Source organism: Corvus brachyrhynchos, unplaced genomic scaffold (genome assembly GCF_000691975.1).
Source record: "Corvus brachyrhynchos isolate BGI_N302 unplaced genomic scaffold, ASM69197v1 scaffold5, whole genome shotgun sequence".
Classification (NCBI taxonomy): domain Eukaryota; kingdom Metazoa; phylum Chordata; class Aves; order Passeriformes; family Corvidae; genus Corvus; species Corvus brachyrhynchos.
The window spans coordinates 6,490,838-6,506,682 of record NW_008238321.1 but is presented as its reverse complement, the minus strand read 5'-3'; the positions used below and the strand labels follow the sequence as shown (position 1 = coordinate 6,506,682).

At 52.5% G+C, this 15,845-nt stretch overlaps 1 protein-coding gene across 1 annotated transcript; it reads left to right on the top strand.

The window, feature by feature from the left end:
• Positions 1–796: 796 nt before the first annotated feature.
• On the top strand, positions 797–9,511 carry DRG2 (developmentally regulated GTP binding protein 2; the record flags this gene model as incomplete). Its single annotated transcript, XM_017734280.1, has 12 exons — positions 797–1,006; positions 1,918–2,007; positions 3,085–3,145; positions 4,098–4,188; positions 4,567–4,639; positions 4,788–4,878; positions 5,056–5,153; positions 6,033–6,109; positions 6,630–6,718; positions 7,564–7,622; positions 8,044–8,097; positions 8,184–9,511. Coding segments are annotated over 12 exons (1,080 nt in total), but the record flags the coding sequence as incomplete, so codon positions are not given.
• Between the last annotated feature and the right edge of the window lie 6,334 nt (positions 9,512–15,845).

Genomic DNA, 15,845 nt, shown 5'->3' with positions numbered 1-15,845 from the left:
GGTGGGGACACCGGGGGCTGGATCGGGGGTGCTGGGGCAGGTCGGGGAGCAAGGTGAGCTCTGGGTCTGGGGTGGGCGTGTGTGTGAGGGGCCCTGGGGAGGGCGGGGGCTGCCCTCTTTCCTGCCCTGTGCTGCAGGCCCTGCTCCCCCCGGAGCTGGGAGGGGCTGGCACAGGGGGCTCAGGGACCTGTGGGGGGGTCCTTGAGGTGGTGTTTGAGTGGTCCGGGGGCTCCCCAGGGGCTCTGCCAGAGCTGCTGCTGCGGGCTGTAGGCTGTGGTAAATAACAGAAATAAACATTAGTAAAACCTGTAAGGTCCTGGTTTCATGCCCTTACCTGTTACAAAGTGAGACACCTACCTTCCTTTTTTTCTGGTTCAGGTGTAGATTCAAGTGTTTTGCTGAGAATAAGGCAGTAAAGTACTTCCACACAAGTGAGCTCTGAGTTAAACATGTCTTTAAAAGTTGAAAGGAGCAGGGGAAAATAAGCTGCTGGTTTTGGGGTGCTGAATGTGACCGGGTGTGAGGAGGGGCTGCTCCCTCTGTGATCTCTCTCTCCTGAACTGGCTCCCTTCAGACCTTCATTCCTTCACCTGCTCTCCCTCTGCCTTGCTCTTTTAACTTGGGAATTTTTTGGCTGTTTTCCTCAACTCTGACTTTGTGCAGGCCCCTGGAAGGTTTGCTCTCAATGCCCAGGTGATGGAGCAGCTGGGGGCAGCTCTGTGCCTGGCTGTGGTTAAGATGCTGACCAGGATCCATAAGTGTTTCCTTTTAGGAAGGTTCTCGTTTCCAGAAGTGAATTACCAGCAACTTTCTGCCAACCAGCTGTTGGGTTTGTGTCATTGCAGCCACCGAGTACCACCTGGGCCTGCTGAAGGCAAAGCTTGCAAAATACAGAGCTCAGCTGCTGGAACCCTCCAAATCCCCAGCTGCAAAGGGCGAGGGCTTCGATGTGATGAAATCAGGAGATGCCCGGGTGGCACTGATTGGATTTCCTTCTGTGGGGAAGGTCAGTGAGTGTCTGTGTTCCCTGTGCTTCCAGGCTGTGGTTCACAATGGCTGCAGAGCAGATTTGGGATTATGGAACTGTGCAATGGCTTGGGTTGGGAGGCACCTTAAAGCTCACCTTGTGAGACCCCACCTGGAGTACTGTGCACAGTTCTGGTGTCTCCAGCATAAGAAGGACATGGAACTGTTGGAGCAAGAGGCCACGAGGTTGAAGAAAGGACTGGAGCACCTCCCCTGTGGAGACAGGCTGGGAGATTTGGGGCCGGAGGAGAGAAGGTTGTGTGGAGACCTCACAGCACCTTCCAGTATCTGAAGAGGCCACGATGGAGCTGGAAAGGGATTCTTTGTCAGGGACTGTAGTGGCAGGAAAAGGGGGAATGGGTTCACACTGAAGGAGGGGAAATTTAGGTGAGATATGTGGAAGAAATTCTTCCCTGTGAGGATGGGGAGGCCCTGGCACAGGCTGCCCAGAGAAGCTGTGGCTGCCTCATCCCTGGAAGTGTCCAAGGCCAGGATGGACAAAGCTTGGAGCAACCTGGGATAGTGGAAGGTGTCCCTGCACATGGCAGGAGGTGGAATGAAATGGGCTTTAAGGTGCCTTCCAACCCAAACCATTCCATGATTCTATGATCTAGGTGAAAGTTGGAGATGAGGAAACACTCCTTCATTTTGTGTGCTCTGTCCTGTGAAACTTGTTCTTGCCTGAAACTTGTTCTTGCCCAGCCACAGCACTGCTGAGGAAAGGGGGGCATGCAGGATTTACCTCTGTTCCGTGACAGTGTCACCACCTCAGTCCCTGTGCCTGGAACAGCCACAACACGACTTCCACAGCCTGAGGAGCACTTTGGTGTTGCTCGTTTTGCTGAGTCTTTTCATTTTCCTGGCCAGTGATGCTGATCTCTTGCATTTCAGTCCACGTTTTTGAGTTTAATGACCTCAACCGCCAGCGAAGCCGCGTCGTACGAGTTCACCACGCTGACCTGTATCCCAGGAGTCATAGAAGTACGTAGGATTCTCCTCCCTTTGGCATGGAAGTGGTGGGACACCCAGCTGTGTAAATGTGTGTTTGCACCAGCCACACTTGTGCTGCCACTAAGGAGCAAAGACATCCAAACATCTCCAAAGCTGAATTTTGGTTTAAACTTTTGAGTGCTGATGTAGCCCTTCCCTGAGCTCCATAACAGTTCAGGATTGGCTTCCTGGTCAGGATTTTTGTGCTGCTCTTGGACTGACCAGAGCAATACAACAATTCTCAACTGGATTTTGTAGAACCATTGTCAGTGCCAGGGACCAGCTGGCTGCAAACCTTGACAGATTTGTTTTTAATGAAGCTTTACAGAGGCAATCTGTGCTGTGATCACTTTCAAAACAAAATGCAGCTACTCCTGTCCTTGAGGGGTTTTATTAGTGGTGACCTCAGCAGCCATCAGTAAAGCAAATGATAAAGGGCATCAAACTGAAAAGTGTCCAAGAGTAATGAGGAAATCTGGGTCAGGATGGAAAGGGCAGTTAAATAATGAAAATAACTGTATTGATGAGAAAAGGACTTCAATGTAACATACTCAAGCACAGCTGTGAGCTGCAACAACAGCTGGAGAGCCAATGCCTTGCAAATCCTAGGAATGAAGAGTCTCCTATTTTTTTTCCTGGCACTTTAGGACCTGCAGCACAGCTGAATAGTTTGATCTATCACAGTAAGAGATGTGGCACTTGTTCATTACTGAGTTTTCTCATTAGACCAAGAAACAAAGGGTTGTTTTTCCTTTCCATTTCCTCAACTTGGGAATATGTGACTGCTGTGCTGTTTTCCTGGTGCTTTGTCCAGCTGCAGTCATGGGATGCTTTAGGGGGGTCAGGATCTAATGTACAGCTGTATGTGCTGCTGAACACAGCCCTTAGCTCTGGAATTTGCCTCAGGACAGAGCCATGAGCTTTGTGCAGAATTCCCCTGCCCTGCCAGTTCCACCCAGTTCCACTCTCCACAGGATTTGGACCCCCAGCATATGCTTGGAGCTTTTGAGGCAGCTCAGGTGCCCTGCAAAAAGCTTTCAACTTTCCATCCTTCCATTTCCTTTTCAGTACAAAGGAGCCAATATTCAGCTGCTGGATCTGCCTGGAATCATCGAAGGAGCAGCTCAAGGTTGGCTCATGTCTGTGTTCATGTACAGGAGGGATTTGCCCTCAGTAGCATCCCTGGGTGTCTCAGATATTTACAGGTTTCCTGGGCCAAGAGTTCTTACATTGTCTTTCCAAATTTTTGAGTCCTTGATCTTACGTGAGGCACGATTCCTATCCCTGAGCCCACGTAAGGGTCTATATGTAGCAGAAAGATGGTTTTCTGGAGGTGGGAGCCAAAGCAAGCCAGTCACTTCTCACCTCCTTGCCTGAGTGTTAAGTGGCTCATCTGTTTTCTGGTGCTGAGGAAATCTATAGAAAGATGCTGGAGAGGCGGAGGGGGAATTACAGCTAAACACTAACCATGTTTGAGTAATTCCCTGAGCTCCTGCCAGTCCTCCCATGACTCCTGGTTCTGGGAAGAGACGTTGGCTTTGTCTCTCTGTGTTGTCATTGTCCTCACTGGCTGCTTGTGTCTGAAGATAGCTTAGGAAGTCAGAGAGTCATGGAACATCTGGGAAGGGACCCACAGGGATCATCCAGTCCAACCCTGGCCCTGCACAGACACCCCAACAATCCCACCCTGTGCCTGGTGTTCTCCAAACACTCCTGGAGCTCTGGCAGCCTTGGGGCTGTGACCATTCCCTGGGGAGCCTGGGCAGTGCCTGACCACCCTCTGGGGGAAGAACTTTTTCCTAATATCCAACTTAACCCTCCCTGGCACAGCTCCAGCCATTCCCTTGGGTCACCAGAACAGTGCCTGTGTTTCCTAAGGCACCTTCTGGCACTGATCTCTGGTGAGCTCTCTGTGCTGCCTGGAGCTGCTGCCAGGGCTCTCAGCAGCTGACAGCAGCCAGAACAGTGCTGCAGGATCTTTCTCCTTGCTTTCAAGCTGCTGCACAGGGCAGGAGTCCCCATCTGTGACAGAACTCAGCTGGTTCCTCTTGCTGATGTGCATCCACCTCCTGTCTCCCCAGGGAAGGGCAGAGGCCGGCAGGTGATCGCTGTGGCCAGGACAGCAGACGTTGTTATCATGATGCTGGATGCCACCAAGGGCGAAGTGCAGAGGTGAGTGTGTGCTGGGCGTGGGAGGTGGGCCGGGCTCAGGGCTTCCCACATGCCCAGAAAACATGCCAGCTCTCTGAGGAATTGTGGAGAGCACCTGGGGAATGAGGAATTAAACTGTTGAGTGGGAGATGGAGGTTGGACTCCATGAGAAGCATCCTACTGACTGGTGTGGGTGCTCAGCTGAAGGGTCATTCCTACAGGATGGCTGTCAGAGACAGGAATGTCAACCTGGATTTCCAGCACAGACTCTGACCTGCATTAGGTGGGTTTTAGGTTGTAATGAAAGCTTGTGACAAGGCTGTATCAACACAAGAGTTGCAAAAGAAAGGTCTGGGCCACGTTCAGCCTCATGGGTGCTAATGTGCAGTGTCCCTGCAGGGCCTTGCTGGAGAAAGAACTGGAATCTGTAGGAATCCGTCTGAACAAAAGCAAGCCCAATATCTACTTCAAGGTGAGGCTTCCTGAGCTCCTGTAGGCACAGCTTGTATCTGCCTGCCCGCTCAAAGCTGAGCTCACTCTGTGCTGCCCCTTGTGTTGGACAGGCTGAGCAGGCTGTGAATTTGCAGAATATTCTTACGCTGCTTTTTTGCCTCCTGCAGCCCAAGAAGGGTGGAGGCATCTCCTTCAACTCCACTGTCACATTGACTCAGTGCTCTGAGAAGCTGGTTCAGCTCATCCTCCACGAATACAGTATCCTTTCCTAAAACAGGAGACCCTGAAGCCATCAGCAGCTCATGGTTCAAGTGGTTCCTGCTGTGGGACAGCCTTGGTGTCACTTTGGTCCTTGCTGGTTGGCAGCAGGCTGTCACAAGGGAGCTCAGCCCCTGTGGTGTGATTGGATTTGGGCCTTGACAGTGTCCACCTCAGAAATCTTCAACGCCGAGGTCCTGTTCAGAGAGGATTGTTCCCCCGATGAGTTCATTGATGTGATTGTAGGAAACAGGGTCTACATGCCGTGCCTCTATGTGAGTATCCTGGGCAGCCTGGCTTCTGTCACATCCAGCATCTCTTTTCTGTGCCAAAGGAAAAGTTGGAACTTCACAGAACCATGGAATGGTGGGAAGGGACCTTAAAGCTTATCTCATTCCCCCCCCCGCCATGGGCAAGGACACCTCCCACAAGACCAGGGTGCTCCAAGCCCCATCCAACCTGGCCTTGAGCACTTCCAGGAAAGGGGCAGCCACAGCTTCTCTGGGCACCTGTGCCAGGGCCTTCCCACCCTCACAGGGAAGAATTTTTTCCCAGTATCCCATCTAACCCTGCCCTTTCAATTTAAAGACATTCCCCCTTGTCCTATTACTCCATGCCCTTGTTCCTGGCTCCTAAAACAGTAACGATTTGGGGTTTAAGAGGTGGAAAACGGCTCAACAGGGAGTTTTTTATAGGCTTTGGATGTGCAGCCGTGCTGTGTGTGTTCCCTGGGCCCTCTTGTGGCTGTTGCTGCCCTGGAGCAGAAGAGCTTCCAATCCTGGTGCCGGGGGTTTGCTCCCACATGCAGAGCCTCCGATTCCTCTGCTGCCAGCTCCATGCTTGGCTTTTCATGTCTGGTGCCTTGTGTGCCAGAGGTCCCTTTAGGGCTCTGTTTGTAGCCACTGGGTCTGTTTGAAATCTGTTTGAAATCAAAGACACTGGAGAACATGTTCCAAGTCATCCCAAAGGGAGAATTTCAAAAGGCCAAAATTTATATTCAGGCTTCTGAATTTTAATAGTTTGTTTTACTGAGAGTCTTGGCTTATCCTCTGACAGGATCTGTGTTTCTGTTTCAGGTGCTGGAGCTGCCTTGTTATTTCCACATCTTGCTGAATTGCCTTTCTAAGGGCTGTGTTGTTTTCCCTTTGATTTAGGTTTATAACAAGATTGACCAGATATCCATGGAGGAGGTGGATCGTCTTGCTCGGAGGCCCCACAGTGTTGTTATCAGGTAGGAGCTGTCACGTTGCCTTTTCTGCTGCTCTGCCTGGTGTGGGGTTCATTTCACCGCTTTCTGAGACCTTTCTCCAGCTTCTCCCAGGAAGGGACTTCTCCCAGGGCTGGTGGGGTGGGAAGCAGAGCTGCTGTGCAGCTTTTCCCAGATTTCCTTCCCCTGGAGAGGCAGGCAGCTTGGCTTCTCCATGCAGGGACACGTTCCACTAGATCAGGTTGCTCCAGGCCCCATCCAACCTGGCCTTGAACAATTCCAGGGATGGAGCAGCCAGAGACTCTCTGTGCAACCTGTTCCAGTGCTTCTTCACCCTTATAGTAAGGAACTTCTTCCTAATACCTAATCTAACCCTGCCCTCCTTCAGTTTAAGGTCGTTTCACCTTGTGTTTTTTCTTTCCTTGCCTTATTAAAGACTTTCCCCTCATTTCTTTCTCCATCACTTTAAGAAAGACATCTTACCTTGTTCTTCTGGATCCCTAAATCACAACAGCAGTAAACAGTTGTTCCTGGTGTTTTGCAGCTGTGGCATGAAGCTGAACCTGGACTACTTGCTGGAAAAGCTCTGGGAGTACCTGGCACTCACCTGCATCTACACCAAGAAACGGGGACGTAAGTGACCACGAGCTGAGCAGAAGGTTTGAAAGGCACAAATGCTGCTGCCCATGGAAGGCAGACAGGCTGCCAGCAGGGCTGGTGCCTTGGAAATGCTGGAATTACACCCTCCCAAATCATCTTTCAGCTCTTGGGAAATGCATCCTGCTCTGCCTGATCCCACCATGTGTGGATCCCACTATGGCCTTCCTGTTGTATTTTACAAGAGCTGAATTTTCATAAGCCTTTGCATGATACAAGGGAGTAAAGTGTGTGAGTTCACAGCTTTTTTCCTTGTTATGCACACTGTGATGAACTGTTCAGCCCATCACAACCCAGAAGAAGTTTCCTGTTCCTACTGCAAGAAATTTGGTGATTCTCATGCCCTTGGAAGTGCCTTTGAACCTCCTTTTGCTTTATAACCCACTTGCAGCTTCTCCCAATGATGAAGGCACATCTGTACCCTGCTCTGTTTGGTTGTGAACAGCTGAACTTGGGTGGATGTGAGGAGATCAAGGAATTTTCTCTGAGCTTGTTAAGCTCTGAAATCTTGGGGATTTTGGTTTTCCTTGAGCAGGTGTGTTTTGACTTGGGTGGTTTTGTTTCTCATAAGTCAAAGGCTTGGGATGGAGTTGGATCAGGTGGGTTGTGAGGAAGCTGCTGACTGTGTGGAGTGGGTAATTGCACTTGTGGGTAGTGGAGAGCTGATTCGGTGCTTTCAGGTACTGGATCCCTGTTCTGTCTGGGAGCAGGAAGGAGGAATTTGGGAGTAGTAAGCACAAGGTGATGTGAGATGGTGTCAGCATTTTAGAACACACTTGATAGAAATCCAATGCTTTTCCCCCCCTTCTGCTTCTCCACAGAGAGACCAGACTTTACAGATGCCATTATTCTACGGAAAGGGGCCTCTGTGGAACATGTGGTAATTTTTCTGCATCATTTACATTTCCCTGTGTGCAGAAGGCAATTCCTCTTGGACCTGCTGTGATTTGTGCTTCATAAAGCTCAGGACATGTCAGTGTTTAGTTGGGCTTCTCCTTTTGTTGCCTTTACCGATTTTATCTGCCTCAGGTTTCTTTCACAGCTGCTATAAAAGGTTTAAACAATAATTATTTAATGCAGCCCAGTGAAAAAGCACATGGAAGCAATGGAATGGGGCTTTATGTGGGCTGGTGGTTCCTGTGTCTGTTCTGTATTGTTTCAAGTGCTGTTAACTGGCTCCTAAAGTCTTTATTGTGATTTCTGGCATAGATTTGAGTTTCTTTTAATTCCTGGGTATTGAAAAAATTGTTTGCAAAGTGGTGTCATTGAAATACTTCAACTTCTGTCTGTCTGTCTTGCAGTGCCATCGGATTCACAGATCATTAGCCAGCCAGTTCAAATATGCCTTGGTGTGGGTAAGTGCTAGACAGATGCTGGAATCCTTGTCTTCAGGTGTCTCTGACTGGTCTTCTAACCCTTCTCCCCATTTTTTGCTTCAAAGGGGACAAGCACAAAGTACAGCCCTCAAAGAGTGGGCTTAACCCATATGATGGAGCATGAAGATGTCATTCAGATTGTAAAGAAGTAACTGCTGGTGCCTGGCCTTGTCTTTAATCACTGCAGTTGGAACTGACCACGTAAAAACAAAACAAAATACACCAAAAAAAAAAAAAAAAAAAAAAGAAAAAAAAATAAAGAAAAAGAAAAAGGGAGATGTGTTCCAGAGCCAGGAAAGCTTCTGTGAAGCTCCTTCTCTTGGAGAAAGGCAGAAAATGAGGCTACTGTGCTTGCAGGTGGGGATGGGGAAGATGGGTTTCCATCTCACAGCATTTCAGGCCAAGTAATGTTTCTTAAAAATTGAAAAGGAGCCAGTTCTTCTAGGACACAGTTCCACAACCAGCAGTGTCCTGCCCCTCCTAGGGTTTGCACATGGATCCATGTGCATTCCCAGTGGGAAGTGATTGGTTTTGTGTGAACAAATCTGTCCCTCTGCTTTGGGCTGAGAGAACATTGCTTATGCTTTGCTGCTTATCCATTCACTTAATTTAAGCATGGATCTGAAACAGAATCAGAGTTCTCACTCCCCTGCTCGCTGGACATGTCTCTGAAGCTGAGACAACCCCAATTTTTAGTGGTCCCACCTCAATTAACATTGAAACCTGGCACTCTGTGCCTCTCCCTAGCCTTGCAGTGGGGTTTGTAGGACATCCTGGTCCAACTGGTACTGAGAGATGAGAATTTTAACTGGTAATTGTTAATTAACCTGGCCAGACTGCAGTGGGGTACGATCCAAGATCCGTAGTCTGGGGTAAGGATTCACTTCTGGCATATCGCTCATCGAGGGGCTGCCTTGGGAGCTTCCTCCTTTCTTGGGCAGGAGCTGTCCTGCCCTTTAGTCCCCAACCTGGGATTATCATCAACCATGCCCCTAAATTCCAGTCACAGCTCTTTGGAGCTCAAGGTACCACCCCATGCCATGAGCTTTACCCCAGCCCTGTTAAACACTGCTTGTCTGGATATTGTTCATCAGAAATCTGGGATTTTTGTAATCATGCTTTTCCATTGAATACTATTGCTAAACAATTCAGAGTGCCTGATAGAGGACAGCTCTTGTCTTCTGGGATCAAGAGCTGCCAATAGCTTTTATTTTCTTTCATTGGAAAAGGGTTCGGTCTGATGTGGATGCAGAACTGTGAGGACAGGTGTGACACCTGGCTGAGCAGGGTTCCTCCCCTCCTCCCTGCTCCTCCCCACCCCTCACAACCTGATAGAGCAGAAATGGAAGGATTATTTTATTTGAGAAAATAAAAAGTTGTTATTTCATGTGAATGGTGGGTAGATGGCTTGGTGTGTTTCCTAACTCTTTTTTACCTTTGTCCACCTGAGGAACTCTGGCTGCTGTGGCAGGAGATTTAAGGGGGCAATAGAAGGTGAAGTGGCTGCAAGAGACTGGTGATGGGAGATAAGTAGATACTATACACAGTGCCCAAGCTAAGAAGGTGACTTTGAACTCTCTAAGTTCCCCTCCCTGTTCCTGGCTTTGTTCACAGCTGGAGTTCAGAGGAAATCCTGACCACGGAGGCAGCAAGTGGAGAACAAGCTCCAAATTATCCACATTATCCCTGATCTGGCAGTGGAAAGCTGGCCCTTCCCGGTGTGAGCTGGGTGGGATGCTGTTCCAGCACATTAACTCACCCTTCCCATTTCCCGTGAAGGTCGCGCAGGCAGAGTTACCCTCACAAAGACTAATTTTGGTTTAGTTTTGTCCCTGAGTTTCTGACTTTTCCATCCAAATCCTGCAGCCTGCCAAGCCTTGGCATGGAGCCGGGCAACCAGAACTGCTGACAGGGCTTCATCCTCAGCCCAGGTAGTGCTGGGAGCCAGGGGGTGCTTGGTGTGAGGCTGAAATGCACAGTGTTACCTGCTAAAACCTGTCCTTGAATAGCTGGTGCTACCTCAGTGTGTGTTTCAAATTGATTTTGGCATATCATTGTTAAAAACCCCTCTGCCTAATTAGCTTCATTTAGGAAAATGGGCATTTTATCCTGTTCAAAATGAACAGATACATGATTAAAATTGGAATGGGGATGAAGTAAAAATAGTTAAGCTAGAAGAAGCCAACTTCTTTTTTCAGAGAGTGTAGCTTTTTCAGCAGCAAGTTTATAGCTGCATTTGCAAATGCACCATTTAATTGCAGTATTCCTTCTTCCAGGCGCTTCCCTAATTGTTCTGCACTGATGTTAAAAGCAGCAAACATTGCAGTTCGTGCTGGAGTGAGTTTGCCTCCAAGAGATCTCCAAGTCCTGAAAAGACAAAATTCGAAGGGCGAGGGGGAAATGTGCTGCAGCATTAGGGTTGTACTGGAGCCCCCTGAGGTTTGTGGAATTTGCAGCATTTCAGTATTTAAAGGGGCTTATAAAAAAGGTGGGTAAGGACTTTTTCCAAGAATATGCAGTGACAGGAAAAGTGGGAATGGTTTTAAACTGAAAGGGGAGATACAGATTAGATGTTAGGAGGAAATTCTTCCCTGTGAGGGTGGTCAGGCCCCGGCACAGGTTGCCCAGAGAAGCTGTGTGCCCCATCCCTGGAAGTGTCCAAGGCTAGGGCTTGGAGCAACCTGGGATAATGGAAGGTGTCCCTGCCAGTGGCAGGGAGTGGAACAAGATGAGCTTTGAGCTCCCTTCCAACCCAAACCATTCTGGGATTTTATGCATTGACCAGAACCCCTCACTGGGGAAATGTGATCAGAGTCTCCTTGCTGTGTGTTGGGAGAAGGGCTCTCCAGGAGGATGGGTGCAGGCAGGAGCTGTGGATTTGCTCCCAAAAGAGCAGCACCCTGCATTTCTCTGCTGTAGGAGGAGAGCCTTGGCTGGATGACACTCAGAGAAAGCCGCCCTCAGCAGCCCTGCTGGTGCTCTGTGCCGCAGCTCCAGCCTTTCCCCTGCTCTTCCAGCTGCCTCCAGGCTCATTCATGTTGTTCTCAGAGAGCTGCGTTCATTCTGCCCCATCCCTGGGGCTGTTCCCCTGCCTGAGCACAGCCGTGCAGCGCTCCACGTGTGGAGCAGGGTGGATCAGCTTCGCCACAGCCCATCAGCCACCCTCCATCTAGCGCTGGAACCAGCGACGGCTCAAGGCGTGCTCTGTTTAAAATGCCTGTTCCAGGCAATCAAGCAGGTTTGATTGGCTGAACACTCCTTTTATAATTTAATTTAGTCAGGAATCGTTTGCAAGGTAATAAAAAGCGACTCTGCCTCCAAATACATTCATTTAATTCAATGAGAGACGGTTGCTGCAGCGGGCTCGCCTCAGCCGGCTCCCCTCACCCCATCACGGTGACATCTCAAAGTGCTGCTCAGGGCCGTATATAAGAGTCACGATCCGCAGTGACAGCTTAATTGTCTCAAATGCTGACAAGGGTCACCCCAACCAGCCATCGAGAGTGGCGCGGAGCCGGCTGGGGAGGCTGCAGAGAGGAGGATTTATGGCTGGCAAATAGTTTTGAATTCCTCTGGTTGTGCCTACTAAATGATGAACCTGCCCCCAGGGGATTGGGGCTATTGATTGTAATTTGCAGTTAAGCCCTCGCGTTCTGAGGAATCAGCATAATAAATACCCACCGTATTATGGCTGGGACGTGCCTGCCTGCAGGAGAAGGAAGCGGAGGTTTTCCCGGCTCGGGTGCTGCAGCAAGATGCTCTCTCTGCCCCTGCATTTGGGAGAGCCACAGGCTCCATCACTGCAGGGAAAAGGTCCCCAGTTTGGTGGGATGCAGAACCCCAGTGCTGGAGTGGGGAGACTGAAGTGTTCTGAAGGGAGGTGGAATGTCCTGCTCGTGCAGGGAGAAGAGGATGCTCTGGTATTTTTGGGGTGATGGGTGTCTAGATCTCTGCCAGAACCTCTGCAGCTGGTTGGTCCCAGCCCAGCTTTGGAGAGGGGTGTGAGGGGGTGCATTTGTTCCTCACTCCCATGTTCTGTGATTTTTGCTAAACTTCCATTGGTTTTGGGGGCAGGAATGGGTCAGGGCCATTTTCCAGCTGTATATCTGCGCTACACTGAGGCTCATCTACATCCCGGGAGGGATGTGGGACAGTCCAGCTGTGTCACCAGGGATACAAGGGACAGGGACCACGGGAGGAGAGAACCCTCACCCCTCCAGCCGCTCCCTCCCTGCTGCTCCCCAGCTCTGTGAGGGAAGATCAGCTCCCATCCTTCTGCTCATGAGTGGAGATGAGAATAATAGCAGTCATCAAATATGCATTGGGTCCCTCCGTGCAGCAGCGATGGTCCCGCAGCTGCCAGGGGAGGGATGGTCCCCGCAGGGAGCGGAGCTGGGAGCACAGCACTGGCAGAGCCCCGAGCCAGCCCCACGCCGTGCAGGGCAACTGGCTACCCCAGGTGAGTGGCTGTGGGTGCCCCGGCTGGGTGGCACCTCCCTTGGGCTTGCCGGTGCCGCGGCGGCTTGGCCGGGAAGGGACCTTTGTGTGCGATGGTGGATTTTAAGTGAATGCTGCAGTTCAGGTTCTCCCGGTCAAGATGTGTGGTATCCCCTCACCTCTGCCTGTCCCTGCCTGTTCCTGCCTGTCTGCTTTTTGTCTTTATCTTCCCCTATCTCACCTTCTGCCTTCCCACCTTCTCCACAGCCACACATTCCCACTGCCCTCCAGAGCAGAGCGGCCTCCCCTGAGCACCCCCTCCTTCTCTGGAACCCTCTACCCCGTGTTTCCTACCACCCCTTCCCCACATTCATTTTATGTCGGGGCTGTTTTGCCCCAGGAAAGCTCCTGGGCTTGGCTCTGGGACTGAGGTGATGGCACAGGGCTGTGACCTGGCTCCAGGGCTGCCAGCCAGCATATTCCTGGGTGCACGCCAGCATCGTGCCCAGCTGGTCTGTGCTTCCAGCATCTGCTCTGGCCTATCTCCTCCCATAACACTTCCCTCGTGGGGAGCAGGCAGCAGCTGGCAGGCAGGGATTGCCATGTATTGCTCATATGCTGGGTCCCCATCCTCATTTTGGAGGCAGGAACTGGAGGGGGTGGAGATTAGCCAGGTCAGGGGGGTGATGGGTGCTTGGGGGAGCAAAGAAAGATCCCGCAGTGCCTCAGGGGCTTGGATGGCTGTCATTGTCACATTGCTGGAAGGGTCCAGTTTATCCCCATGCTCCCAGCATCACTGAAGCTGTGATTGGAGTGGCAAGAGCTGTGGCTGGGCTTCTGCACCTGCTCACAGGTGTGTGAAAGTGGATGTACAATGACGCAGAACTGAAGACAGGGAAGGGGATGTGCTGAGAGCTGCTGCCACAGCCGGGAGGTGCTTGGGCTGGCTCCGTGGTGCCAGAACGCGGAGCTCCCGGGAGGCACGGCAGCGCCGGGGCCGGCGTGGTGTGGTGTGGTGGCACGGAGCCCTGCTCCGGCTGTAACTGGAAACAGGCTGTAAGCGGACCCGGGGCCAGCTGGTGACCGCAGACCTGCCTGGAGACGTGGAGCTGCTGCCTCTGGAGCTCTGCCCACCGATGCCGGCACTCCAAAGGTACAGTCCTGGGCAGCCGCGCGTCCTGCCGGGCTGGGGAGGGTGAACCCCCGAGGCCAAAGTCTTCATCCCCTCCCCGCATCCAGCCATGGCACAGCCTCAGGCTGTGGCAGTGGGACAGCGGCTGCCCCGGGCCGTGTCCCTCGGGTGAGGTGGCTTTCCCTGCCTCACTCACGTGGCTGGAGCCATTCAGGACTGACCTGACCAAAGGATGCTCTGGGTATCTTCTGACAGAGCTTTGGTACCCACTGCCACCACAGAGATCCCCCACCACACAGATTTCCCTCCTGTGCACTGCTGCTGGATGCAGCCATGCCCAGACGCCCTGGAAACAGCCACCAAGTGTGGGTGCCCCTCCCACCCCCTGCCTTTGTGTCCATCCCGCTGCATCTGGGCACAAAAGCCTCTTGCCCACCTCTGCCGTGCCAAAGGCAGGTGAACCCTATGCCCAGGATGAAGAACATGGGGAGGTGTTTTCAGGGTCTGGTATGGAGGCTGAGACCATGGAAGGCAGCATCTGTGTGGAATGAAGCCCCTTCTCTCTCCCTTTATCCCCCCTCTCGGAGGGCCCTTGTCATGGGCAGGGAGGCACCTCGGGCACAGCCACGGCAACTGCACGGGCCTTGTGCCAGCGCCCGGGGCACTGAGAGCACTGCCCCGGCCGCTGCCCTGCCTGGGGGGAACAGAGGTAGGGACCGTGGAAAGCAGTGGGATGGTGGCAAGCACTGCACGAGGGGTGGGATGCAGGGGGTGACCAGCAGCAGCTTTTCACCAGCCGGGTACCCCTTTGCTCTCTGCCAGCAGAGAGGGAAGGGCTGTGTCCATGTCCGAGGTGGTTCCCTGGCACATCGGGGTGCCCAGGCTCTGTGTGCCCATGCCGGGAGGAGGGGTGGGACGGTGGTGTGGGACAGGTGCCTCTGCCCCTGGCAGGGCAGGCTCTGTCAGCCCCGTATGGCCCATGGCAGACCTGTGCATGGACTGTGCCAGTGCCAGGAAGGGCTCCCACAGGGTGTGGCTCCTGTGTGGCTTGGGCTCTGCTGATGTTCCCTCCCACTGATCCTGTGTTTCTGTCACTCCATAGACCCTCTCCTGATGCCTGCTAGGTGCCTCTCATCCCACTCTGTCCCTCTGCTCTCCCTACACTCCAGAGCTGCCTCCATCTGTGCAGACCAGGATGTCTCTATCCCAGAAATTAATGCAGGGAGCAGGCAAAGCCATGGGATCGTAGTGGATGCCCCTCCACTGTAGATGTGGCAGGGAGGGACCAAGCTGGGGAGAGCACAGTGCCAGGAGGTGCCAGCCATGGGCTCTCCTGATCCTGGGGGAGACCAGTGCGTTCAGTCCAGCAGCTGCTGCTGGTTCTTCATTTCTGCCAGCTGTTGCACAGCTGGATGCTTCTGTCTCCCCAAACATATCCCCTGTAAGGGGGTGCAGCAGGTGCTGCCCCTGCCGACACCAGCCCCATTGCTGCCTGCAGGTGATCCATGTGGGACAGCGAGTTCCCACCGCTGCTGCTTAAACTTTGATGAGCTGCAGCCGCAGGAATCCAGGCCTGGCATTAACATTTGATGTGGTCACCCCGCGCCTGGGCACGTGTGTGCGCAAGCACGCTGCTGGCACTGCCGCGGGTCACACGCGTGGCACATGCAGCCCCCCTTGCACGTGTGGCACTCTGCACGTACCTGCCACCCGGCATGGCATGAGGAGTGTCCCCGTGGGCTCTGGGCTCCTCAGTGCTTCCCAGCGGGGCTGTGGAATTTGCTCTGGTATTGGGTCCCTCCCTTGCGTTTCTCCTCTTGGGTGTGTTCCCACTGCTGCCTTGGGCTCTGCAGAACTGTCACCTCCCTTTTGGTGCCGCCGTTTGGCTTAATGGATCCCTGGGCTTCATCCGTCTCCGTGCTGACTGGAGGAAGAGGCTGATTCCTCAGAGGGGCAAAGGAAGCCCTGAGGCGTGGAGAGGTGGCACGATCCCGTTTTGGGGTAACGGTGCTGTCCCCTGCAGCGTCCCCCTGAGGGGATGCTCCCAGCAGCAGGGGCCCTTCCCTGCTCCTTCGGAAAAGTCTCGGGGCTGGCGTGGTGCATTCCTTACATTATTCATGCTGCCGCGAGCCTGGTGGTTGGGTTACAGCCGGAGCCC